Source organism: Sinohyriopsis cumingii, chromosome 1 (genome assembly GCF_028554795.1).
Source record: "Sinohyriopsis cumingii isolate HCF-2022 chromosome 1, ASM2855479v2, whole genome shotgun sequence".
NCBI lineage: Eukaryota > Metazoa > Mollusca > Bivalvia > Unionida > Unionidae > Sinohyriopsis > Sinohyriopsis cumingii.
The window spans coordinates 122,007,269-122,035,169 of NC_142961.1; the positions used below are offsets into that span (position 1 = coordinate 122,007,269).

At 36.2% G+C, this 27,901-nt stretch overlaps 1 protein-coding gene across 4 annotated transcripts in view; it reads right to left on the minus strand.

Moving 5' to 3' along the window:
• The window catches only part of LOC149807771 (ATP-binding cassette sub-family A member 2-like), a 148,127-nt gene that overhangs the window by 23,388 nt on the left and 96,838 nt on the right, over positions 1-27,901 (minus strand). For all 4 annotated transcript variants that reach the window (XM_089970402.1, XM_089970410.1, XM_089970419.1 and 1 more), the window contains 9 exons: positions 26,762-27,085; positions 25,780-26,154; positions 23,267-23,500; positions 20,435-20,630; positions 19,341-19,446; positions 16,986-17,097; positions 7,776-7,836; positions 5,674-5,848; positions 1,935-2,050 (listed from right to left, as the gene is read on the minus strand). In XM_089970402.1, coding sequence (XP_089826528.1) covers positions 1,935-2,050; positions 5,674-5,848; positions 7,776-7,836; positions 16,986-17,097; positions 19,341-19,446; positions 20,435-20,630; positions 23,267-23,500; positions 25,780-26,154; positions 26,762-27,085 — 1,699 coding nt within the window. The remainder of the gene's footprint in view (positions 1-1,934; positions 2,051-5,673; positions 5,849-7,775; positions 7,837-16,985; positions 17,098-19,340; positions 19,447-20,434; positions 20,631-23,266; positions 23,501-25,779; positions 26,155-26,761; positions 27,086-27,901) is intronic.

Genomic DNA, 27,901 nt, shown 5'->3' on the forward strand with positions numbered 1-27,901 from the left:
ACAAGTGAATTATTATGACTGACATTAATGGTTGTTATCACTGAAACAAAATGATTCAGTTAGTCAACATGATTACCTAAAGCAGACACTCTGGTAAATACATGTCAAGTGCTGGCAAACCAGTTAACTGCAATATAAGTTAATACATGACAAAAACTCAAGTCTCTCTCTCTCTCTCTCTCTCTCTCAATATAAATACAGCATTTTCAGGCCAAAGCTTATTCTCTAAATTATTCTAAATGAATATCAAGATAAGATCTGTGCTGCCTTTATATACAAAATTTGATGAACTAGCAGCAGCTGACTTGGATTTGTCTGAGCAAGGCTAACTCAAGCATAGTCAGTATTTATTTTGCTTCATGTAAAAATCAATTAGTACTTTCAGTAGTTTTCATGCTGGTGTTTCAAAATGTTGGCATGGCAAAAAGTTAAAATCCAAAGTCAAAGACCCAGTGGTCTATAAAAATGGTATGTGGCATTGCAAAGTGTTATGTCAGCATGGAAGATTCCATCATTAAAATGTTGGGATCAACAACCCCTGGAATTGGGAATTTAAATTCACAAGCATATGGTTCCTAAGTTTCCAACCCTCTTCAATCATAACCTTTTATTTCCTTTATGTGATGTCCTTTAATAGCATATTAAAAACTAATATAATCTATACTCATGTTCTTGTTTTGTAAAGAAGTTGCCATTTCAAACTGTAGCAGTCATAGAAATTGCTGTTGTGTTCTGGCTTTACAAAATATTTTATTTTAATAACAAGTCTTCAAAATGAAAATAAAAATTCTGTTTATTCATATAATATAAATTTAAGTTCGATTGTAATATTTCTGTTTTTACTTACTGGTGTTACTGGAATCAAGATGCCCTCTGATAATATGACACCATTAATTTATTTCACCTAAATTAAACTTCTGTATTTTCGAAGGATAGGTCTCTTTGCAGCACATTTGCCAAGCAGACCCAAGTCAACAAACAAGAATATTTAAACCTATATTCCATTTTCAATAAAAGACCATGGAAAAAAAATGTCATGAAAACCATGATTTGGCTTATTAGAATGAAAAAGTCATTTAGCATTTCATGCCAGACCAAGGATATCCCGACAGATGAATTTCAGGTCACATGATGAGTTTAAGCAATTCAATGCAAAAAATGTATTGACCATTATCAGCATGTACTGTGAGCTATTCAACCAGCTGGTCCAAAAAAGTTATAATTAAGGAAGGAATATGTGTTGGTCATGAAAATGGGGAGCTGTATGTTCTCATGTCACCTTTTCAACAACGTATATATGCTGGAGAATCCAAATATTTACAGGGTCCGCACTAGTAGATGATTCAGACAAAATAGTCACCTCTGAGTTTGTATTTCACCTAACAGGCTCAAAAGGCAATGTTCACTTTGTTGTGCATTATTTTTACACTGCCCCCACCTGTTTGTTTTAATACAACACATTAATAAAATAACAAATTTCATGCCAACGTTCCCTTCAAAGAGAAAGGTAGACAAATGGAAAAATATGCATTATGTTCCCGAGTCAATTCTGCTGTTATTTGATTATCATAAATACCAGATTCTGGACCCGGACTTATTCTGATTAAATATACTTAAAATCAGTCTGTAGCATCTGCATGCATTAGATGGCTTTAGGTAAAGAAAAATGTACACTTATGGTTCTGATTGAGTAACACGTTACAGATACAAATGAAAAGAGGAAAAAGTACTGGCATGTAAGATTTACTAACTTTTGAGAAAAATGTTGGACTTGCCAGTGGAAATTAGGGCCACCAGGCATACCTAAGTGATATTTCATAATCATCCCTGTGTCAGTGTGTCATACAATTTTCATGCCAAAATATCATGACAGCAATGAAGGTGAACATGATTTTCAAAGCAAAACAACAAAGCTGCAATACTAAAACACTTACCCATATAAAAAGAAGAGAGCAATGACAGCTGGGAGGTTGGATGGAGAAACATAGGCAGGTATCTGGAAGGCTATTAGGATCACAATGATACAAAAGGCTGGAATCACATAATTACACTGAAAAGTATCAAAGGAAGAATATAAATTTGACATCAAAAGAAATTGTAACCAAAATACTGAAAACAGTGATGAATGAAATGATACTAATTTACCTAACATAAGATGAATGACTCCAGTGACATTGCTGTTCATGGTCCTTTTTACTACAGTAGAACCTGTCTTGACATCTTATACCAAAAAGTCATTGTCTCTCATGACAGGTGATCTCTCAAAACAGGTCATAATACTATGTAGTTAGTAAGTCTATGCATTGAGAATTTGGTCTCTCAAGGTGGTCTCTCATAGCAATGGTCTTTCAAGACAGGTTTTACATTATCATAAACTGACTAAATAACCTTTCTATAATTATTATTCTCAACTTTACCATAATACATCACCAAAGATTTAATACTACTATATGAAACATGGTCCGAAACCTTAAAGTGATGTTTTGAGTTTAAACGTTTTTAAAAGCATTCTCGACTGCTGTTTCAAGTGTTACCATCAGAAATACCCAAGGTTAAAAACTACTATAAGGTTGTAATTATTTACCAATATTTGAGTTGTCTCCCTTGACATTAAATTGTCTTTGAAAACCTATATATATATTTTGTGATATTATGACCATACAGTCTGTCATTATTATTATTAATGAAAACTATAATTGGTCAAAGTGCTGGCTGAAAGTGTTGGCACTGTTACTTCTAATTATGATTTTCAGCCAGCCATGTATATCCTGGCGCACTTAAAACTAGGTGGTACGAGATCGGGCCAGGCCATAAAACTCTGAGCTCATGTTCAAGATTTAAATTTCCACTCTCAACCAATCACAAATAACCTTTGAAAAATATCATTTTATGATTGGTCGAAACAAATTTGAAACTGAAACTCAGACTTAAGACTTCATGATTTCCAAGCCCTGCAGTTACAAAAATATTGAGCGCAAAAATTGAATTTGGAATCAAAATTTCAAAATTCAAACACATGCCTATTGTTAAAGCTTGGCCTTTATGTACAGTCTTATAATAATATCATGTTTCAAGCTTTGCTCAGAGCAAAGTTTCTAAGTTAAATGTGTTTTTTTTAATAATTCAAGCATTTATTCATATTTTGTGCTGTTTTGTGACTAAGGTTTGATCTGGGTTTAAATGTTTGCAGCTGGGCACACATGAAAAATAAACATGGAAAATGTCATTAATCAAAATATTCAATTTATTTTCTGGAGACCACATTCTAAAACATAGTAATAATCATCAACGAAACATAAAACTTCCCAACTTAAAATTAAGTTCTGATGAGTCAACAAAACAAAATTCATGATGGTGCAGTAATGAAGGAATAGGTGATGATGAACAGATGTTCATCAGTCCATAAAACTAACTGATAACCTTAAGTGACCCTTCAGTAATGGAAGCATACTACCACCTGATGGATTTCCAAGCAATCATCCTGTACACAGACACTGACATATAAAGAAAACTAACTTTGCACAAGATTTTTGTTTTGCTGTGCTTTACTAATTAATGCAAGGCATATTTTTAACAAAACAAATTCAAGTTTGGCTACATATTTTCTTTTATTTAAAAAAAGTTATAAATTTCAAAGAAAATTCTCAATCAAAGCAAACAAGATGCTCTTTTCCATGACATCTACAATACGCATAAACTAGCATCCACCTGCAAACTACTTGGCAGTTTATATTGGCTTCTAAGGGTTTGAACCCAAACTATTAGTATGAAATTGCTTCAAAAATCTGCACTCATTACTGAAGAAAATATCTAACAACCATATTAGGCAGTCTGCATATGGCCTATAAATACAGTTATGTACAATAAAACCATATGTATATCATTTCTGAACATTTTATCATGGGTTCCTAGAGTATTTGAAAACATCACTATTTAATTTCTCTTGATGTTCCGTTAATTTATCTCCTAAGGTGGGTAATAGTTATACCAAAACATTCATGTTTTCAAATACAAATGACCTTTCTTGTGGTGACAATAAGATGCAAGCTATCAAAATAAAACAAGACTCATCAGTAGATGACATGCCCCCATGGTTTCATGCTTATATAAAGACTCGTACTGAGTGGTACCAACGGTCCCCCACTAAAAAGCCTTTCGGGATCCTACTGAACTGGTAAAGTTTTGTTGCATCATTACTACTAACTACTTAATTTACTCATCTTTGGTCTTGGTGCAGAAGAATTAAACTGATTAAGATTTTCATTAAATACTATATTTGTGGTTAAATGCACCATCAATACACTCTGTTACTGTCGTTGGGACACTCTTAAGCATTTTCATGGCTGCCATGAAGAACTTCATTGTACTTGAGAAGTGCAATGCAGTTGTCATGAACATCATGTTAGTACTCAAGTGCAAAGTGCCTGCCATCAACAGCATTTTAGTACTCAAAAAGTACAATATAGCTTTCATGAACTGCATGCTAATGCTCAAGAAGTGCAAAGTAGCATCCATCAACTGCATTATGGTACTCAAGTACACAGTAGCTGCAATAAACAGCATGTTAGTACTCAAGAAGTACAAAGTGGATGCCATGAATAACATCATTGTGCTCAAGAAGTGCAATGTGGCTGTCATGAACAGTATTACAGTATTCAAGAAATGCTGTTGTTGTTGTTCTAGGGTTTAGCGCCATTTTTCAGCACAAGATAGGGTATATATGGCAGCCAGTATAACTGGTGGAGGAAGAACCCTGGAAAACCCAGGGAAGAACCACAGACCCCCGAGAAACTACTGGCCGGCTTTCCCAGGTACCCACAATAACTGAGCCTTTCAAGAAGTGCAAAGTGGCTGCCGTGAACAGCATTATAGTATCCAAGAAGTGCAAAGCTACACATATGATTATCAGCTGCATTATATTTTTCTCTATGACCCTTAGTGACTTGCATCCCTTTCTATAACAGACTAAATAAATGCAGCATACTGCTAAAATCTGCATGAAAATGATTAATCTCTTTAAAATATTTTGAATTTTTTAATCACTCTTTGGCATGACGATGAGGAATACTGGTTAAAAAATTTAAAGTATTCTGAACAAAATTCTAGATAAAATTTTAGCAATATTGTTTTTTTATTTAGTCAGATATATTGATGGTGGTGCAAGATGCAGAAGGTCCTGGAGAATGTTTAACTAACTTGCACCTTCAGTTTCTTGCAAGCAAACAGGAAAATTTTATCTTCATAATTAAACTGAAAAAACACGTATACAATGGCATAAAAAGTTTCTCAAAGTACATGGAACTTTAGTTTTTGTTGTTGTTGTTGTTCTAGGGTTTAATGCCATTTTTCAGCACAAGATAGGCTATACATGGCTGCCAGTATAACTGGTGGAGGAAGAACCCTGGAAAACCCAGGGAAGAACCACCGACCCACAAGAAGCTACTGGCAGGCTTTCCCACGCGCTCACGCTAGCCGAGCCTTGGACTCTAACCCACGCAGACAGAGGGGAGATGGCAGTGATCTGGAATTGTGAGCACTTTAGACCACTAGGCCACTCGGGGCCCTACATGGAACTTTTAAGATTTGTGTGTGTGTGTGTGTGTGTGTGTGTGTGTGTGTGTCCATATATATATATATATATATATATATATATATATATATATATTGACTCACCATATCCCATACATAGTTGGCCAGCCAATACATAACAGGGTTGAGGCCACTGACAAACTGCAGATGTTTGGCGTTGATGGACCTCTCATACACCAAGAACACAACAAAGCTGGCTGGCACAAAGGACATAGCCACAATGATGAAGATGGCTATGAGGACATCTGATCCCTGCAGTCTGAAACAAGTCAAATAAAATCCCTGAATTTCATAGCAAATCCGATCCCTGCAATCTGAAACAAGTCAAATAAAATCCCTGAATTTCATAGCAAATCCGATCCCTGCAGTCTGAAACAAGTCAAATAAAATCCCTGAATTCATAGCAAATCCGATCCCTGCAATCTGAAACAAGTCAAATAAAATCCCTGAATCTCATAGCAAATCCGATCCCTGCAATCTGAAACAAGCAAAAAAGAATCCCTGAATTTCATAGTAGATCTGATCCCTGCTATCTGAAACAAGTCAAATAAAATCCCTGAATTTCATAGCAAATCCAATCCCTGCTATCTGAAACAAGTCAAATAAAACCCCTGAATTTCATAGCAAATCCAATCCCTGCTATCTGAAACAAGTCAAATAAAATTTCTGAATTTCATAGCAAATCCAATCCCTGCAATCTGAAATAAGTCAAACAAAATCCCTGAATTTCATAACAAATCCAATCCCTGCAATCTGAAACATGTAAAACAAAATCCCTGAATTTCTTAGCAAATTTTAAACTGATTGTTAAATATTATTTCAAATATTACAAGAAGTTCATAATTTTCGAAAAATCAGGTAAAGATGAAGGCTAATATTTGTAAGAAATTTCTAATGTCACAAATATTTACAGTAAATAATTATTAATATTATTATTACAAACAGACATGTTATTATTATTATTATTATTATTATTATTATTATTATTATTGATAAGACATTACTTTAAGCATGTAACTAACCAAACATTTAATTTTCTGTCGTAGCATTATTGCCATAAGTACATTTTGCTTAGGAAAGATGAAGAAAAAGGATACATGCTCATGTAAAACATATTTTTCAATTATATGACTCTTATCAATTGTCTAATCCTGCCCATAAATACTGAAGAAAGCACAACATAATTATACCTATGTAATGTTAATCACTGGTAAGATAATTAATAAATTATATTTTTTACACTGGTCTCTTTGCTGGAATTACATGAAGTCCATACTGAATGCAAAGTACTAACTTACATGCAAGTCCATACTGAATGCAAAACGTAAACTTATATGTAGTCCACACTGAATGCAAAGTACTAACTTATATGCAAGTCCATACTGAATTCAAAACACAAACTTATATGTAGTCCATACTGAATGCAAAGCACAAACTTATATGTAGCCCATACTGAATTCAAAACACAAACTTATATGTAGTCCATACTGAATGCAAAGCACAAACTTATATGTAGTCAATACTGAATGCAAAGTACAAACTTACATGTAATCCATACTGAATGCAAAGCACTAACTTACATGTAGTCCATATTGAATGCAAAGCACAAACTTACATGTACTTGTAGTCCATAGTCCATATTGAATACAAAGCAACAACTTACATGTACTTGTAGTCCATAGTCCATATTGAGTACAAAGCACTTACATGTAGTTCACATTGAATGCAAAGCACAAACGAACATGCAGTCCATATTGAATGTAAAACACTATGTTTGCATGTGGTCCATAGTGAATGCAAAGCACTAACTTACAATGTAAATACATACTGAATGCAAAGCAGTAACTTACATGCAGTCCATACTGAATGCAAAACTAACTTTCATGTAAGTCCATACTGAATGCAAAGCACTAACTTACATGCAGTCCATACTGAATGCAAAGCACTAATTTATGTAAATTACATGTAAGTCCATACTGAATGCAAAGTACTAACTTACATGCAAGTCCATACTGAATGCAGTGCACTAACTTACATATAGCTCATACTGAATGCAAAGCACTAATTTATGTAACTTACATGTAAGTCCATACTGAATACAAAGTACTAACTTACATATAGCTCACACTGAATGCAAAGCACTAACTTACATGTAAGTCCATACTGAATGCAATGCACTAACTTACATGTAGTCCATATTCAGCCTGTTGTTTGTCTGGTTCATGGGATGATTGATCAGTGTGATACCTAAAATATAAATTATACTATTTAGTATGTAACAATTTCTGGCATTTTCATTGGTATTCAAATCTGGAGCAATAGTAATGGCGTCAACTCAAAATTTAGATGTGTGTGTGGAAGTAATTAGATCAGTACAACACTGTATTGGAGTCATGTTGTCAGAAACTGGGTGTACCACACTTCACAGGTTTCAGGCAATGATAGAACACTGAAAGGCATTAACATGCAGACAAATATCTTCATACAAAAACTCAAGAGAAACAATCTTTTCAAATTCTCAATGAATAGTTGGGAAAGATGTAACTGAACCTCCACTGCTAGTAATACTAAAGCCTGCGTATCCACATAGAGTCATCTCAGATGAAGGAATTTATTTCCCTAGAGAATATTTTCAATAATAATCCAACGCACTCAGTTTATGCATAATTTACATCATTCTGGACCTACAAACATTGGAATGTAATTTTTGTGTGATTTGCTTGATGCAAGTTTTAGTACCAGTCCATAAAACTGGGACCAGATCATCCTTTGTAAGAAAGATTTATACTAACCTGAAACAGAATCATGTTAGTCATAAAATAGCAGCATTCTGAAAGATATTACATACTACAGTCATTTTGGTTGTTAACGGACATTCCAGATAAGAAGTGTCTATTTTTTTTAAGTGGACATGATCCTGAATTTTCACTGGCAATCAACAGGTAGGTACATGACGATACTGGAACACATTTTTGTGCTACAACAGTGTCATAAGTGAGTATCTGATTCACATTTAAGAATAAGTGACTTTAGTACAGCAACTGAATATCCCTTTAAGAATCAATATCTGTAACTTTTTTTGGGGAATGATTTAATGAATGAATGCCATTCCATTTTTCATGCTGCTAAAATAATGAAAATACAAAAAAGAGACTCATTCTCCAGTGACAAAAAGGAATGTCAAAGAATCCTAAATCTAACAATTTCTTCCTTTTAACTGAGTAACGTTGAAACCATCTTTGATATTCTTGGGTAATGACAAAATTTTCAAGATGGCTAAAGTGGTAGTCATACTGGATACCATTTAGGATTAATCAGACATCATAAGAAGCCGTATGGTGAAAACCCCATGTCAAAAGGACAATCCATTCAGCCTTATGGTGACAACCCCATGTCAATAGGACAATCCATTCAGCCTTATGGTAACAACCTAATGTCAATAGGACAATCCATTCAGCCTTATGGTGACAGCCCCATGTCAATAGGACAATCCATTCAGCCTTATGGTGACAACCCTGTGTCAATAGGACAATCCATTCAGCCTTATGGTGTAACAAACCCATGTCAATAGGACAATCCATTTAGCCTTATGGTGACAACCCCATGTCAATAGGTCAATCCATTCAGCCTTATGGTAACAACCCCATGTCAATAGGACAATCCATTCAGCCTTATGGTGACAACCCTGTGTCAATAGGACAATCCATTCAACTTTATGGTGTAACAACCCCATGTCAATAGGACAATCGATTTAACTTTATGGTGACAATCCCATGTCAATAGGACAATCCATTCAACTTTATGGTGACAACCCCAGGTCAATAGGACAATCCATTCAGCCTTATGATGCCAACCCAATGTCAGTAGGACAATCCATTCAGCATTCTGGTGACAACCCCATGTCAGTAGGACAATCCATTCGACTTTATGGTGACAACCCCATGTCAATAGGACAATCCATTCAACCTTATGGTGTCAACCCTATGTCAGTAGGACAATCCATTCAGCATTCTGGTGACAACCCCATGTCAATAGGACAATCCATTCAACTTTATGGTGACAACCCCATGTCTATAAAACAATCCTTTTAGCCATATGGTGACAACCCCATGTCAACAGGACAATACATTCAGCCTTATGGTGACAACCTCATGTCAATAGGACAATCTATTCAGCCTTATGCTGTAACAACCCCATGTCAATAGGACAATCCATTCAGGATTATGATGACAACCCCATGTCAGTAGGAAAATACATTTGGCTATATGGTGACAACCCCATGTCAATAGGACAATCCATTCAGCCTTATGGTGACAACCTCATGTCAATAGGACAATCCATTCAACTTCATGGTGACAACCCCATGTCAATAGGACAATCCATTCAGCCTTATGGTGACAACCCCTGTGTCATTCGGACAATCCATTCAGCCTTATGGTGACAACCCTGTGTCAATATGACAATCCATTCAGCCTTATGGTGACAACCCCATGTCTATAGGACAATCATTTCAGCCTTATAGTGACAACCTTGTGTCAATAGGACAATCCATTCAGCCTTATGGTGTAACAACCCCATGTCAATAGGACAATCCATTCAACTTTATGGTGACAACCCCATGTCAAAAGGACAATCCATTCAGCCTTATGGTGACAACCCCAAGTCAACAGGACAATCCATTCAGCCTTATGGTGACAACCCCTGTGTCATTCGGATAATCCATTCAGCCTTATGGTGACAACCCCATGTCAATAGGACAATCCATTCAACATTATGGTGACAACCCCATGACAATAAGACAATCCATTCAGCCTTATGGTGACAATGCCATGTCAATAGGACAATCCATTCAACTTTATGGTGTAACAACCCCAAGTCAATAGGACAATCCATTCAACTTTATGGTGACAACCCCATGTCAATAGGACAATCCATTCAGCCTTATGGTGACAACCCAATGTCAATAGGACAATCCATTCAGCCTTATGGTAACAACCCCATGTCAATAGGACAATCCATTCAACTTTATGGTGACAACCCCATGTCATTAAGACAATCCATTCAGCCTTATGGTGACAACCCCATGTCAATAGGATAATCCATTCAGCCTTATGGTGACAACCCCATGTCAATAGGACAATCCATTCAACATTATGGTGACAACCCCATGTCAATAAGACAATCCATTCAGCCTTATGGTGACAATGCCATGTCAATAGGACAATCCATTCAACTTTATGGTGTAACAACCCCAAGTCAATAGGACAATCCATTCAACTTTATGGTGACAACCCCATGTCTATAAAACAATCCTTTTAGCCATATGGTGACAACCCCATGTCAACAGGACAATACATTCAGCCTTATGGTGACAACCTCATGTCAATAGGACAATCTATTCAGCCTTATGCTGTAACAACCCCATGTCAATAGGACAATCCATTCAGGATTATGATGACAACCCCATGTCAGTAGGAAAATACATTTGGCTATATGGTGACAACCCCATGTCAATAGGACAATCCATTCAGCCTTATGGTGACAACCTCATGTCAATAGGACAATCCATTCAACTTCATGGTGACAACCCCATGTCAATAGGACAATCCATTCAGCCTTATGGTGACAACCCCTGTGTCATTCGGACAATCCATTCAGCCTTATGGTGACAACCCTGTGTCAATATGACAATCCATTCAGCCTTATGGTGACAACCCCATGTCTATAGGACAATCATTTCAGCCTTATAGTGACAACCTTGTGTCAATAGGACAATCCATTCAGCCTTATGGTGTAACAACCCCATGTCAATAGGACAATCCATTCAACTTTATGGTGACAACCCCATGTCAAAAGGACAATCCATTCAGCCTTATGGTGACAACCCCAAGTCAACAGGACAATCCATTCAGCCTTATGGTGACAACCCCTGTGTCATTCGGATAATCCATTCAGCCTTATGGTGACAACCCCATGTCAATAGGACAATCCATTCAACATTATGGTGACAACCCCATGTCAATAAGACAATCCATTCAGCCTTATGGTGACAATGCCATGTCAATAGGACAATCCATTCAACTTTATGGTGTAACAACCCCAAGTCAATAGGACAATCCATTCAACTTTATGGTGACAACCCCATGTCAATAGGACAATCCATTCAGCCTTATGGTGACAACCCAATGTCAATAGGACAATCCATTCAGCCTTATGGTAACAACCCCATGTCAATAGGACAATCCATTCAACTTTATGGTGACAACCCCATGTCATTAAGACAATCCATTCAGCCTTATGGTGACAACCCCATGTCAATAGGATAATCCATTCAGCCTTATGGTGACAACCCCATGTCAATAGGACAATCCATTCAACATTATGGTGACAACCCCATGTCAATAAGACAATCCATTCAGCCTTATGGTGACAATGCCATGTCAATAGGACAATCCATTCAACTTTATGGTGTAACAACCCCAAGTCAATAGGACAATCCATTCAACTTTATGGTGACAACCCCATGTCAATAGGATAATCCATTCAGCCTTATGGTGACAACCCAATGCCAATAGGACAATCCATTCAGCCTTATGGTAACAACCCCATGTCAATAGGACAATCCATTCAACTTTATGGTGACAACCCCATGTCATTAAGACAATCCATTCAACTTTATGGTGACAACCCCATGTCATTAAGACAATCCATTCAGCCTTATGGTGACAACCCCATGTCAATAGGATAATCTATTTAGCCTTATGGTGACAACCCAATGTCAATAGGACAATCCATTCAGCCTTATGGTAACAACCCCATGTCAATAGGACAATCCATTCAACTTTATGGTGACAACCCCATGTCAATAAGACAATCCATTCAGCCTTATGGTGACAACCACATCTCAACAGGATAATCTATTCAGCCTTATGGTGACAACCCCATGTCAATAGGACAATCCATTCAGCCTTATGGTGACAACCCCACCTCAATAGAACAATCCATTCAGCCTTATCGTAACAACCCCATGTCAATAGGACAATACATTTGGCCTTATGGTCACAACCCCATTCAGCCGTATGGTGACAACTCCATGTCAATAGGACAATCCATTCAGCCTTATGGTGACAACCCCATGTCAATAGGACAATCCATTCAACTTTATGGTGTCAATAGGACAATCCATTCAGCCTTATGGTGACAACCCTGTGTCAATAGGACAATCCATTCAGCCTTATGGTGACAACCCTGTGTCAACAGGACAATCCATTCAGCCTTATGGTGACAACCCCATGCCAATAGGACAATCATTTCAGCCTTATGGTGACAACCCTGTGTCAATAGGACAATCCATTCAGCCTTATGGTGTAACAACCCCATGTCAATAGGACAATCCATTCAACTTTATGGTGACAACCCCATGTCAGTAAGACAATTCATTCAGCCTTATGGTGACAACGCCATGTCAATAGGACAATCCATTCAGCCTTATGATGACAACCCCATGTCAATAGGACAATCCATTCAGCCTTATGGTGACAACCCTGTGTCAATAGGACAATCCATTCAGCCTTATGGTGACAACCCCATGTCAATAGGACAATCCATTCAACTTTATGGTGACAACCCCATGTCAGTAAGACAATTCATTCAGCCTTATGGTGACAATGCCATGTCAATAGGACAATCCATTCAGCCTTATGATGACAACCCCATGTCAATAGGACAATCCATTCAGCCTTATGGTGACAACCCTGTGTCAATAGGACAATCCGTTCAGCCTTATGGTGACAACCCCATGTCAATAGGACAATCATTTCAGCCTTATGATGACAACCCTGTGTCAATAGGACAATCCATTCAGCCTTATGGTGTAACAATCCCATGTCAATAGGACAATCCATTCAACTTTATGGTGTAACAACCCCATGTCAATAGGACAATCGATTTAACTTTATGGTGACAATCCCATGTCAATAGGACAATCCATTCAACTTTATGGTGACAACCCCAGGTCAATAGGACAATCCATTCAGCCTTATGATGCCAACCCAATGTTAGTAGGACAATCCATTCAGCATTCTGGTGACAACCCCATGTCAGTAGGACAATCCATTCAACTTTATGGTGACAACCCCATGCCAATAGGACAATCCATTCAGCCTTATGGTGTCAACCCTATGTCAGTAGGACAATCCATTCAGCATTCTGGTGACAACCCCATGTCAATAGGACAATCCATTCAACTTTATGGTGACAACCCCATGTCTATAAAACAATCCTTTCAGCCATATGGTGACAACCCCATGTCAACAGGACAATCCATTCAGCCTTATGGTGACAACCTCATGTCAACAGGACAATCTATTCAGCCTTATGCTGTAACAACCCCATGTCAATAGGACAATCCATTCAGGATTATGATGACAACCCCATGTCAGTAGGACAATACATTTGGCTATATGGTGACAACCCCATGTCAATAGGACAATCCATTCAGCCTTATGGTGACAACCTCATGTCAATAGGACAATCCATTCAACTTCATGGTGACAACCCCATGTCAATAGGACAATCCATTCAGCCTTATGGTGACAACCCCTGTGTCAATCGGACTATCCATTCAGCCTTATGGTGACAACCCTGTGTCAATATGACAATCCATTCAGCCTTATGGTGACAACCCCATGTCTATAGGACAATCATTTCAGCCTTATGGTGACAACCCTGTGTCAATAGGACAATCCATTCAGCCTTATGGTGTAACAACCCCATGTCAATAGGACAATCCATTCAACTTTATGGTGACAACCCCATGTCAGTAAGACAATTCATTCAGCCTTATGGTGACAATGCCATGTCAATAGGACAATCCATTCAGCCTTATGATGACAACCCCATGTCAATAGGACAATCCATTCAGCCTTATGGTGACAACCCCATGTCAATAGGACAATCCATTCAGCCTTATGGTGACAACCCTGTGTCAATAGGACAATCCATTCAGCCTTATGGTGACAACCCCATGTCAATAGGACAATCATTTCAGCCTTATGGTGACAACCCTGTGTCAATAGGACAATCCATTCAGCCTTATGGTGATAACGCCATGTCAATAGGACAATCCATTCAGCCTTATGATGACAACCCCATGTCAATAGAACAATCCATTCAGAACAAGCAGACATAACAACATCTTTCATCTGGATGTTGTGGTGGTCAAATTTGATGCAATTCTTGAGCCATTTTCATCGAAGACCAATTAGACCTTGGAATGAATGTGTGTGACAAGTTTCATTGCATTCCTCCAAATACTTTGGAGAATTAACAATAAAAAGGTTGTGCTAATGGATGGATAACAGATAATGGGCAAGAGGCCATCCCATAAACTCTTCCAATCCGTGAAAAAGGTTAACATGTGTTCATTTGTTATATTAAATTACAAAACAATATGAATATCTGTACTCATATTTAATTTACATTTGAGACAGAAGTTGGAATAGGCTTATTTTGGGTTAGAAGTTGGAATAGGCTTATTTTGGGTCAGAAGTTGGAATAGGCTTATTTTGGGTCAGAAGGTGGAATAGGTTTATTTTGGGTCAGAAGATGGAATAGGCTTATTTTGGGGAGCAAGTCTGCTACTAATTTCTCAAAGCAGGGACTTACTTTTGAGTATGGACATAACAGTGGACAAATACAATATAATTGAAAGTAATTTATGACTCCTATTTCATCTGAAACATCAACTTAGCAATTGTAATGAGTACAGTGCTTTGCAAGAACTGATCTTCATACTGTACAGGATTCAAGCAGTCACAGAACTTGAAAACTGATTACCCATTGCCTACACTTCTTAAAATTGCAAATAGTTATAAAAATAATAACGAATCACAAAAAATAAGTTAAAAGTAACAATATTTTAACCACTGTTTACAAAAACTGTAAAAACAAACAATAAAGGTGCATGAATACATAAATAGTTCCTTTCTGGCATTAAGAACTTATAACTTCAAGCTCGCTGCATCACTTAATGTGATTTTAATCAATCTAAATACTTGTTCCAAAGGCTTGGTAAAAAGTCTAATTATACAACTGTGATGGGTCTGATTCATTGGCTCAATCTTAATGATGACATCAGCTTTGCTAGTGTATAAAATGTATGTACCTCAGTTAAGACACTGCTCTGATACCACACTGAACCAGCAGTTAAGACACAGATCTGATATCGCATACAGAACAAAGAATAGGACACAGATCCAACATCACATGCTGAGCCAGCAATTAAAACAAAGATCCAATATCACACAGTAAGCCAACAATTACGACACAGATCCAATATCACACACTGAACCAGCAATTAAGACACAGATCCAATATCACACTTAACCAGCAATTAAGACACAGATCCAATATCACACACTTAACCAGCACTGAAGACACAGATCTGATATCACACACTGAGCCAGCAATTAAGACATAGATCCAATATCACACACTGAGCCAGCAACTAAGACACAGATCTGATACCATACACTAAGCCAGCAATTAAGACACAGATCCAATATCACACACTGAGCCAGCAATTAAGACAAAGATCTGATATCACACACTAAGCCATGAACTAAGACACAGATCAAATACCACATACTGAGCCAGCAACTGACACAGATCGAATATCACACACTCACCTAGCAATTAAGATACATATTCGTTATCACACACTGAGCCAGAAATTAAGACACAAATCAAATATCACACACTAAAGCCAACAATTAAGATGCAAATCCAATATCACACACTGTGCCAGCAACTAAGACAAAGATCCAATATCACACACTGAGCCAGCAGATAAGGGTCTTTATTGTTCATACATTACTCCTTAATTATAAAGCTGTTAACAGGAGCCAGAAAGTATACTGTCTTATGGTGAGACTGACTTAAAACAAGGTATTAAGATAGCATAAGAATTCTTTTTTGAGACTGAACTATTTATAAATCTATATTAAAAGCCAAAAAATATAAAAGTATTTTAAACATTTAAAAAAATCATAGGTATCTTTTGTAAAAATATACAGACACATATGCAACTAAAGAATGTGTCTGTCATTGTTAAGAACAAAGTTATGCAAGACATTTAAAGAAGAATTTGTGCTATCTATAATCAAAAAATTAAAATGAATATCATAATTCCACTGAGTCCAAGTAATGAAGTATATAATAACTTTACTACCACTTAATGGTAGCCATACTTTTACCATGGAACCTAGGGATCTGTGACCATACGTCTTACAACAAGAACCATGTTAAAATGAAGTATATTGTACTGTACATGGTTTAACATATTATGCACAAAAATAGAGTATGTTCAAACTTTTTATTTGATGAATTGGGCTCACCATATGCTGCTGGATTTCCTTTACTCTTGGGTAGATTGGCCCTTAATACTGCATTATTGAGTGTATTCAAGTAGACAGGCATGGAGTGATATCCCTTGTTATTGTACCAAACCTGTAGGAGAAAGAAAATATGGACTGAAGTGTTAAAATATTCTTGAAAATGAAACAAAGACAAAGAGCAAGTATTATTTTTTTATGTAACTGCATAAATTTCCTTGTTAAATTTCCTAAAACTGGAACATGAAGCCAGAAATGTGTCCATATAAAATGAATGCCCTAATTGTTATATATATGTTTTGACTGAAGAAAGCTTAGTTCCATATGCAAAACTGTATGACAAACTGGGATGTATAACTTAAGTTTTGTCAGAAAATGTTGAAAAATAAAAGACTATACCTACGTCTCCTTAAATCAAAGCCTTATATTAGATCTGTATTTAATCCATTAAGTTCTTCAGACATTCCTGAGCTGAAATGTTATATGTGACAGAAAGATGGATGTGACAGGACACAATGGAAGGCATATAAACCTAACATAGCCTTCAAAGCAAATAACAGAGGCATAAATGAAAGCCAGTTTCAATGTAGACATTCAATTATATTTCTTTTCAACTGTAGCAAGTTTAATAACTTAATGATACCAAAAAGGAATAAACCCCTCCCCAAATTTTCTTATTGTGTCGTAACTGCCATGACTTATCTACCTAATAACTTATACACTCAATTACTAACAGCACCGACTTAGATCTAATGTGCTGACACATTGTGGCTCATTTAGTTTCTTAGAAATCATAGAATAGAGCAAACAAGGGCTGGTCTGCTGGCAGATGTGGGTTTTAATTGTTATAGTAAGGTATTTATTACATGTCTTGAACAACCTAGGTTTTTTCAAGAGTTTTCAAGTAAGGGTTTCAAAGAGCTCTAAGAGTTTTCAAAGAGATCGAAGAATTTTTTTAAGAGATTTAAGGGTTTTTAAAGTGTACCTAATATGATGACTTAAACTGAACTTTCTCCACATTACTTGAATAAATAGGTACAAATTAAAGGTAGAAAATAAACACTTGACTGCACCACTAAAATAGCAAGGGGATTCTAGTTCATCTGGTAACTACAATCGTCATATGTCTTCTGGCCCAAACTTTATCACATTTTTATTTATTACTTTTGAAAATACATGAAGAACACAACCCATATTTTATAAATGACATGTTTTCTATTTCCTCAGATAAATTCAAGGAATTTTTAAACTAATTTGAGAACTCTGCAAGGATACAAGAAACTATTTTAAATTTAAGGAATTTTCAAAGTTTTATGAACTGTGAATGATACAAGTGTGCACCGGGTCTTGGTATTTTATGGCACTGTAACACTTGCTGAGGCAAGATGAGTTAAGTGTCTTGCCTAGTGACACACCATATTTGGTTTTGTATTTTATGGGACAGTAACACTTGCTGAAGCAAGCTGAGTTAAGTGCCTTGCCTAGTGACACACCACATTTGGTTTTGTCTTTTATGGGACAGTAACACTTGCTGAAGCAATCCAAGTTAAGTGCCTTGCCTAGTTACACACTATATTTGGTTTTGTCTTTTATGGGACAGTAACACTTGCTGAAGCAAGCTGAGTAAGTGCCTTGCCCAGTGACACACCATATTTGGTTTTGTCTTTTATGGGACAGTAACACTTGCTGAAGCAAGCCGAGTTAAGTGCCTTGCCCAGTGACACACCATATTTGGTTTTGTCTTTTATGGAACAGTAACACTTGCTGAAGCAAGCTGAGTAAACTGCCTTGCTAAATGACACACCATGGTAACCAAATGGGCTGATCCTAGGATGGGAACTGAACCTGCACACTTCTGGTAGTGAGTACAATGACAAAACAAACTGAGCCTAATGGCACCCAAATTGTTTTCAGACATATATCAGATGATGAGGTCATTCAAGTCGGTATACTCTGAATGTATATATTTCCAATGGCACTATTTTCTTAAATTGTTGGGTTTGAAGAGAGAAAAAAAACAATTCCTGGGTAATTCAATTCAAGGAACTGTCTCTGACAGAAGGGATATTTACTGTCAAGATATTTTAAAGTGTTTTTTAATTAGTGATTTCTAGAAACCTTGAAAACAACAAAAATTAGTACCTTATAAATCAAAATGACTTCACTGTATCTCACAAAAAATGATAAAAAAGGGTGGGTTTACAAATATCTGCTGTCATATTTTCAACACATGGCCCAATGAATTTGCAAAATCTATCTTTCTGCGACATAAATTTTGATTTAACTTTCAAAGAAATTACTTGTCACCCCCTTTTGCTGAATGCTTAACAGAAGTATGACTGAGAATTTGAAACATACTATGGCTTGCCCACGGACAGCAAGTCGTCTGAACTGTGTGGGTGATGATTGTCCAAAATCATCCGGGACAAAAGATACTTCGCTGCCAAATCCAAATGCACCATATCTGCAAAGAAAATTTTATTATTTCAACAGCAAGATAGATGTCTATAATATAGTAATATAGAGACATTTGATTCGCATTTATCCATACATTACATAAAAAGGCTTATATGGTTAGAAGTATTCATGTTACATAATTATTACTCACAGAGCTAGGTTTATATGACTAGAAGTATTCATGTTACATAATTATTACATACAGAGCTAGGTTTATATTACTAAAAGTATTCATGTTACATAATTATTACATACATAGCTAGTTTTAAATGACTAAAAGTATTCATGTTACATAATTATTACTCACAGAGCTAGGTTTATATGACTAAAAGTATTCATGTTACATAATTATTACATAAAGAGCTAGGTTTATATAACTAAAAGTATTCATGTTACATAATTATTACATACCTAGCTAGGTTTATATGGCTAGAAGTATTCATGTTACATAATTATTACAGAGGCAGGATTACATCACTAAAAGTATTCATGTTACATAATTATTACATAGAGAGCTATCTTATATGGCTAAAAGTATACACTTTACATGATTATTACATTCCCTTCAAACTGACTGTGTGCAGTTTCTTATTATGCTAGTATCTGCACTTGTATCAGTATAAAATTAAGCTAAATTAGTAGCATCCATGAGGTTGATATGCAATTTCTTTACCATAACTCCAGGTAACTGTATTTATGTGGCTGCCATCTTATTTTTACCATAAATCCTGGTAGGGTAGCTGTATTCATGAAGCTGACAAGCAACTATTTCACCATAAATCCTAGTAACTATAAAAAAACTACCTGCACTCATGAACTCATGAATACTCCAAAAATATCACATTCAACCCTATTTCACAAATCATGGGCATTTAATCCTATGGAAACAGTTGTTCCACCAGTACTTACAGAAAATACTTTAATATGGGCAATATCTGTACTTCAAATTAGCAAATGGTAGAAATGGTTTGTTTATTTCATTTTGGGTTTTTTACCGATGAAGCCGATATGCATCAGTGGTGTATAGATAGTATTTGCCATCAGGATCTGGGCTGGACTGAGAAATATCTTGAAGAATGTCACGCGTAACCACTCGGAACTGAGGAGGCATGCTATAACCATCCTCAGAACAAATGTACCCTGTATTGTCAGCAGAACAATAGCAGGAGGGGTAGTATTTTCCCTTGACATCTGCAAGTAAAAATCAAAGTATCCATGATACTGATGTATACATCAACAGAGAGGAGTGCAAAAAAGTGAAAAGCTGGGAGAAGGATAATGTTCATTAATTACAAGAATTTTGTACCAAATAAAGCTCTAAGGTCAAATGTAAAATCAATTAAATTTGCACTGAAGGAGTGTAAGTTAGTTATTGAAAGTCAAAGTTAAAAAGACAAGTAAATACAACATTGCAAATATATAAACATATACTGAAACACAATATGTACATTACAAAAGGATCACCCATCCACACAACCTATCTTTACTACAAACCACTTGACTGAGACTTAAATAGAATAGACCGTGAGAATAGACCCTGTTGGGAAATGAGGTAAGAAGACAGGTTTTCTGGGGTCAAGGTCATTATGTGAAGTAATGGCAATTCAACTGTTCAAGGACTTACTAATACAAAGGTTCATGACAGATCTGATTGAAATCCAAGATTCCTTCTTAAAATTATACTTTGGAAACAAAAGATAGACTGTGAGCAATCAGGAACCACAACAATTTTCAAATGATGATGCAGAATGCAGTAAATTAAACTGATTCAAGTTCTCATCAACATACACTTGCACATAAAATTTATCCAAGTTCAAACACTCCAAGGTAAAGTAATACTGAAGCAATCAGGGGCCATAACTCTTGCAAATGTGGTCATGAAATGTAAGAAATCAAATTTGATCAAGGTTACCATTATGCAGGTTCATGCTCAATTTGAAATACAAAAGTCCTTAATAAAGATTTGCTGTTGAAAGCAAAGTTGGGAAGTTGGTAAATAATACTGTGCAACATTGGTATTCTTGTTCAAGGTTCATCAATATAAACCTGCTGCTTGTAATTAGCGGATACCCACCCAATGTTCCTCAATAAGAAATGTCATAAAAACCTAAGTCAAAAGAATGGGAAATTGAGGGTGGAAATCATATGTCAATATGACCATTCATTCCGGAGGAGAATCAATAAGATTTTCAACATGACCATAATAGCAGCCATATTGGAGGACAAAGCAACATCATTTTCATTAAGGGCCAACGAAACTTCACCAGATTATTTACTGAAAGCCCCATATCAATATAACCATCTGTTCAGGATGAGTAGATACAACAACATTTTCTAAATAGTTGATATATACCATCAAAAATCTCTTTTTTTTGCTGTAATTCCTCATTATTGCTATAATTCCCTAGTTTTAAGTGCATGAAAGTTTAATTAGTTTCATGTATGGAATAACATCAACAAAACACCTCTAGAACATACGTGATTCCCTACAGGTATGATTTCTCCATACTTCCCTTTGGGAGCAATGATAGCTCAGTTGGTAAAGCAAAAGACTCATGGGTTTGATACCCATCCAAATCAGTCTGCATCAGCTATCTCAGTATGTCCATGTGAAATACACTAGCTTCTATTTACTTTGCATTATATAGCAAAATAAAATGTTGAAAGTGCTATTATAGTGCTATTATAGTCTGAATATACCTCTCCATTTCTTTGTACCCCCCAAACCAATTTAGACCACTCCAGTGGTCTAGTGGTTAGAGTGTCTGCCTCGGATGCGGGAGACTGTGGGTTTGATCCCTGGTCAAGTCATACAAAAGACTTACAAAAATGGTACTAACAGCTGCCTCACTTTTTGGTGCTCAGCATTAAGAGGTTAGTGTTAGGACTGTCGGCCTGGTGTCAGGATAATGTGACTGGGTGGGACATCATGCTAATTGTCTGCAGCATGATGCCCCAGTGCTAGATATCACTATAAACTGTCACACTGCAGACATCGTAGCGATATGACTGAAAAATTGTTAAAGCTACGTTAAAAATCCAAATCACACACACACATACACACCTACTGATTTAAAAAACTAAAAGCACAAATGAGATAAAAGATGCATAGAACTTAGTTTATTTATTGATTTATAATTTCAAACCTGATTATGCCAAGATGGGACGCTTACACCATTATTGTCTGAGCATTTCATTCCAAATGGAAGTTTTCAGCCGAAAAGACGACATTGTTCGCAAGTCATTTCCAGTTCCAGGACAAGTCCATTTGCAGCAGAGGGGTGTATGTACGACTACACATGTACATAGAAAGAAAATACTATGTTGTCTGCTTCTAATATTTACAATTTCGAATCAAGCTAAGGAAAAGAATCACAACTACAAATTTGCTTTTCATGTGGATTTAACAAGCAGTGTAATTTCTATGTACATGAGTGCAAAGGGATATAAATCTAAACTCTCAACATTATGGTAATTTATGGAATCATCCAGCAGTTATCAAATACTGCATGAACTACGTCAATGTTGTCTGAAGAAATCAACTCGCCCACAGTATACACAAACATGGCACCATGGTAGTATGGAAAGTCCATTAAGCATGAAAGGCATAGAGAATGGCAGTGTTAGGGCCAGTCTAGTCATATTCGGGTTAGACATCATAAATCAATCAATGAACTGACTAAGTTCTATGTAACTTTTTTTTTACATTAAAGATTTCCATTTTTGAAATCAATAGTGGGGTAAAATCAAATGGTGAGGTATATTGAGACCATAGTAAAAAAGAACCAATAACAACCCACACATGAAAAAGACCCATTACTATGTACCTGGAGGGTGTGCAGTGGAGTTGATTTTGTCAGTTTGTCCTTTTGTAGAGATGACAGCCACCTGAGGTACATAATTTTCCAGTCTAATCCCAGAGACAAACACTCTTTCACAACCTGGCTCATAATACCGAGACAGCAACTCAAAGGTCTGTTGTGAAACATTCAGGCTGTGGAAAATGTCACTGTCAAACGAGTTGTTGAAGGGTTTCTTCAGCACACAAGTAGCACCAACACCTGTAAATCAATGAACAATTTTGCATTTAAATCGAAACTTTTCTGAGCCAGGTTTTTATAAAATGATATGAATTTTAAAAATAGAAAAGATGTGTACATGTACTACTTCAATATGAATAACAATTGGATTATATATTATTACTGATAAAAATACAGTGCATAAATCTCGTCAACTTCCTATAACCAGACATCATTATTTTAACACATCGGAAATGCCATATATCAATCAGTCTGCATGAAAGGGGAGTTCAAGGTCATCACAAGACAGATAACCAGAATTGTGTTTATACAATACCTATCCCTGTGCTTTCTGGTTTTGATGCTAATTTCACAATTTGAGTCTCTTGTATAGGTCGCTGTCAGTACAACTGCCCCAAGGGAAAATTTCAGTTGTCTATATCCATTAGTTGTTCATGCCTTTTCATGTCTAGCATATATGTACATGGCTACAGGGTGGGGATTTTGATGATTTTCAATCTATGACCCAACAACTAAGTCCCTTGGGGTAAAGATGAATTCCTAAGGCCAATTTCAGTTGCATGTATAAATTTGTCATTTCTTGCCCAGTAAGTGTATAAATAGTAATTGATTTCAAACTTTTGACAACTGGGCCTATGCCAAAAGATGGACCATGGGGTCAATGCCACATGCATGCAGAAAGGTTGTCTTTTCATTCCTCATTAAGTGTATATATATGGTTATATGCTTGGAATCTCAGTAGTTTGCTAGATGTGACTGAGAGCTTAAGTTATTGAGGGTAGAGATGGACCCTATGGCCAATATCACTTGTATGCAAAAATCTAACAGAAATCATGAAATTTTAAAGGCTCTGCCATATATTTTTAACAAACTGTATCAATGGCAGCTATATAAATGTGAAATTTAATATAAAAGCAGTCAAAGGAAACATAAAAATTATTAAATGTACTGGACAATTCAGTACCAGATATGCTGCTGTTTTAGTATTAGTATTATGCTTCCATGATTAAATGGTTTCCTTGCAAAATAATCATTTCACCCAACACAATTTTATTCTATTGTACTGTTCTTAAATAGTAATCATTAGTTGACAACAAACTGTCATAATATCTTGAATAATACATAACAGTCTTGGAGGATGATAATAAAAGTTAGTTGTTATTGCTAACATGTCTTTTCTTAATTCAGACCATGGCTTCACATATTCTGTTCTAAAGCTATATCGTGCTGATACATCATGGTGCAAACCTTATGGTGTGAGATAATGCTGCAAGGGGCTGACAACTTAATTGGGAGGGGGACAGTTTCTTGAACAAAAAATTTCCAGTTCTTAAATTGCTTCAAAACAATATTTGCTCTGATTTACAGAAAGAACAAAAAATCACCTATTATATCCATTATATTCGTTTTTCCAAATTAATTATCTTGAGGTAAAAGGAAGAAAAAAAAACATGGCTCAGAAGGAAATCCTAGCAACCACCACCCCATGAAAATTAAATGGTCTATCCCTAATGTCTTAGTACAGACAGTGGGGCAATAGTTCAATTATAGGGCTTTTGAAAAGTCCAGAATAAGCTTTCACACCTCTTAATGTGTTGTGTTTTGAGGCATACTGATCAAGCACGCTAAGTTGGTGACAAATCTACTGATTATCCAACAATGAAGCAATGTAGTCACCTCTAGCTTAAGCTTAATCAGCAACACCCTCAATCAGCAATACCCCTAATCAGCAACACCCTTAATCAGCAATACCCCTAATCAGCAACACACTTAATCAGCAATACCCCTAATCAGCAACATCCTTAATCAGCAATACCCTTAATCAGCAACACCCTTAATCAGCAACACCCTTATTGCATGCCTGACAAAGAAAGAATCTATAAACTAGCACTAGTGACCACTGAATTTTTACTTCTATAAATTGTTTATCGGCCTGGATTAAGGATAAACAAATCAAAGACTAGTTGACATAATGATATCAGAGAATTGTGACCAATGTCTGGTTTAACAGAGTATGCGGCAGTCAAAACCTTTGACCTAGCAGATGTATCATGCAAACAGTGACACACAAATAAAATGAAATCCATCAAAATTGAACTAATAATCTACGGAAATCAACTGTGGATCAATATTTTTATTTGGTCAAAACATTTTCCCACCTTAAAATAAGTTTTTCCCAGTAAACTGAAACTGCTATACACCAAAATCCAACACAATGATTTTGACCCAATGATTTGACAAACACCTGCTGAACAACCTGACAGTAAATGAAGCATTCTGACAGAGGCCATCTGATTTACCTGATGGTAAATGAAATGTTCTGATGATGTCATCTGGACTGGCATCACTGAGATATTTCTGTGACCTTTCACTGACACGCTCATTTGAAATGGGAATGTAATTTCCCCTTGGCTGGGTGAGGTTAAAATACTGTGAGGGGCTTAACTCAAGCAGTGGAGGGTCCTCATCTTTAGGAGCAGAAAGGGCCACTGTCATGGCAACCGAGACAAAAAGAGCAGGGAGGAGGATTTGTGAGAAAAGTCCCTTCCAGTTTCTTGTGATATAATGGAACCTCTTAACAATGACAGCTCTGAAGTGGTTGACCATGCGCCATTTTTTGCTCAGAACATAAGAACCACGACCTTCCTCAAGCCTGCATGGATCTCTCGGGTTGCCTGAAAAACAAAGAAAACCATCAGAATGACAGAAGTATTTCCATTTTCTGCAATACTTGTCCAGAATGGCTAAAATAGGAAGTCTTTTGAGTGTACTCTGAGGAAAGGTGTTCCTAAAAATAATATGTATCAAATTAGCCAACAGGAAAATATAAATATACTGGTAAAGGCATTCAACCAAGGCAAATCCAAATAAATGCTACAAACGTTTTAAGGATATTATTACAATGTCTATATATTCCATCTGTCTGTTATACTCAGACCTAAATGCTTCGAAAATCAAGAAAGGTCATTTAATTGAGTAGTGTAAAGAAGTCACATACTTAATACTATGCAAGTACCTGCAATCCATCTGGAAATTTGTGCTTTTCTGGGTCAAAAAAAAACAAGATCAGGTAAATAATATCACCAATTATCTAATTTAAAGATTCAAACTATTTTCAGTAAATTTGGAGGTTATACCTATTTGAACAAACTGTTTTGTAGTCTACTATAATATTATCGTAATTATTTTATCACCTTAAATAATATATTATCAACATGTCAAACTCTCATCACAATTTTAAAGGTTGGCAAATTCTGAAAAATGCAAAGAAATATTTCATACTTTGATTTTTAACAGGATTTCTCTGTTTTGGGTTTCTTCTGTTCTCCCCTACATTTAAATTCTCTATAGTTATTTCCCTTGCTGAGGCTTCAGCCACTGGAGTAACGATAATATTTTCAGTCATGTGACCAAGTTCAAGCTCATTTTCTGCACCCTGATTGGTTGATTTGGGCACGTCAGCTTCTGGCTGGCCACCACAAGCCTGATCTAGCGTATCTGTGAGAGGCACATATCCATCACCTGATGCTGAGTCTGCCGTTGTCCTGGGCTCATTCATTTTTGGCTGAGTACTTTTAGCTTCATTGGGTTTATCTTCACTCTTAGCTGCAATAATAAAAACAAAACTTAAATACTCTTAGCTGCAGTAATAAAACAAAATTTAAATACTTCTGAATAATGCTGGTCAAAATCTAGCAGTGAACCTTGAAACACACTTATGGATAACTTCAAAGTGCTATTTTGACTGTTTATGTTACTGCAACAACTACTATTACCATAACTGCCACCACCACCACTACTGTTATCACCATGATAATAACTATCTTCCTTTATTATCCATTAATCAGCAAATAAGAATGAAAATTGATCCCTGATGCATGACAACTTATATGCTGTACAAAAAGGAAAAATTCATCAACAAGAGTCTCCATGCTGGCTAAGCCCAAATGTTGTCTACTACATGTATTACTACTACTACTACCACCATTTTAACCACTATCAGTACCACTACAACCGCTACTGAACAAGAAATTGTTTTCTTCACAACTAATAAACTGAATCATTTGGACACCATACATGTGTATAACCTATTACATCATGGCATTGTAATAATTCTTTTCAAATACTCCATGTTAAAAGCAAATGTTCTCAGAATTGAAAAACCATAAGTCCAGAACTGACAAGCCACAAGTTCAAAACTGACAAGCCACAAGTACAGAATTGACAAGCCACAAGTCTGACAGCTGTTGAAATTCAATAATGAAATGCTATTATGTGCATTAAGACCTTCCACCACCTAATTTTATAGCTTGCAGTTTTTCTCTGCCAAGGCCAGTAATATCGGCAAATAACTAGACAGATTTAGCCATCAAAATAGATGAGAATAAAAGATGTATAAAATAAGGAAGAGTAGTATTCAAC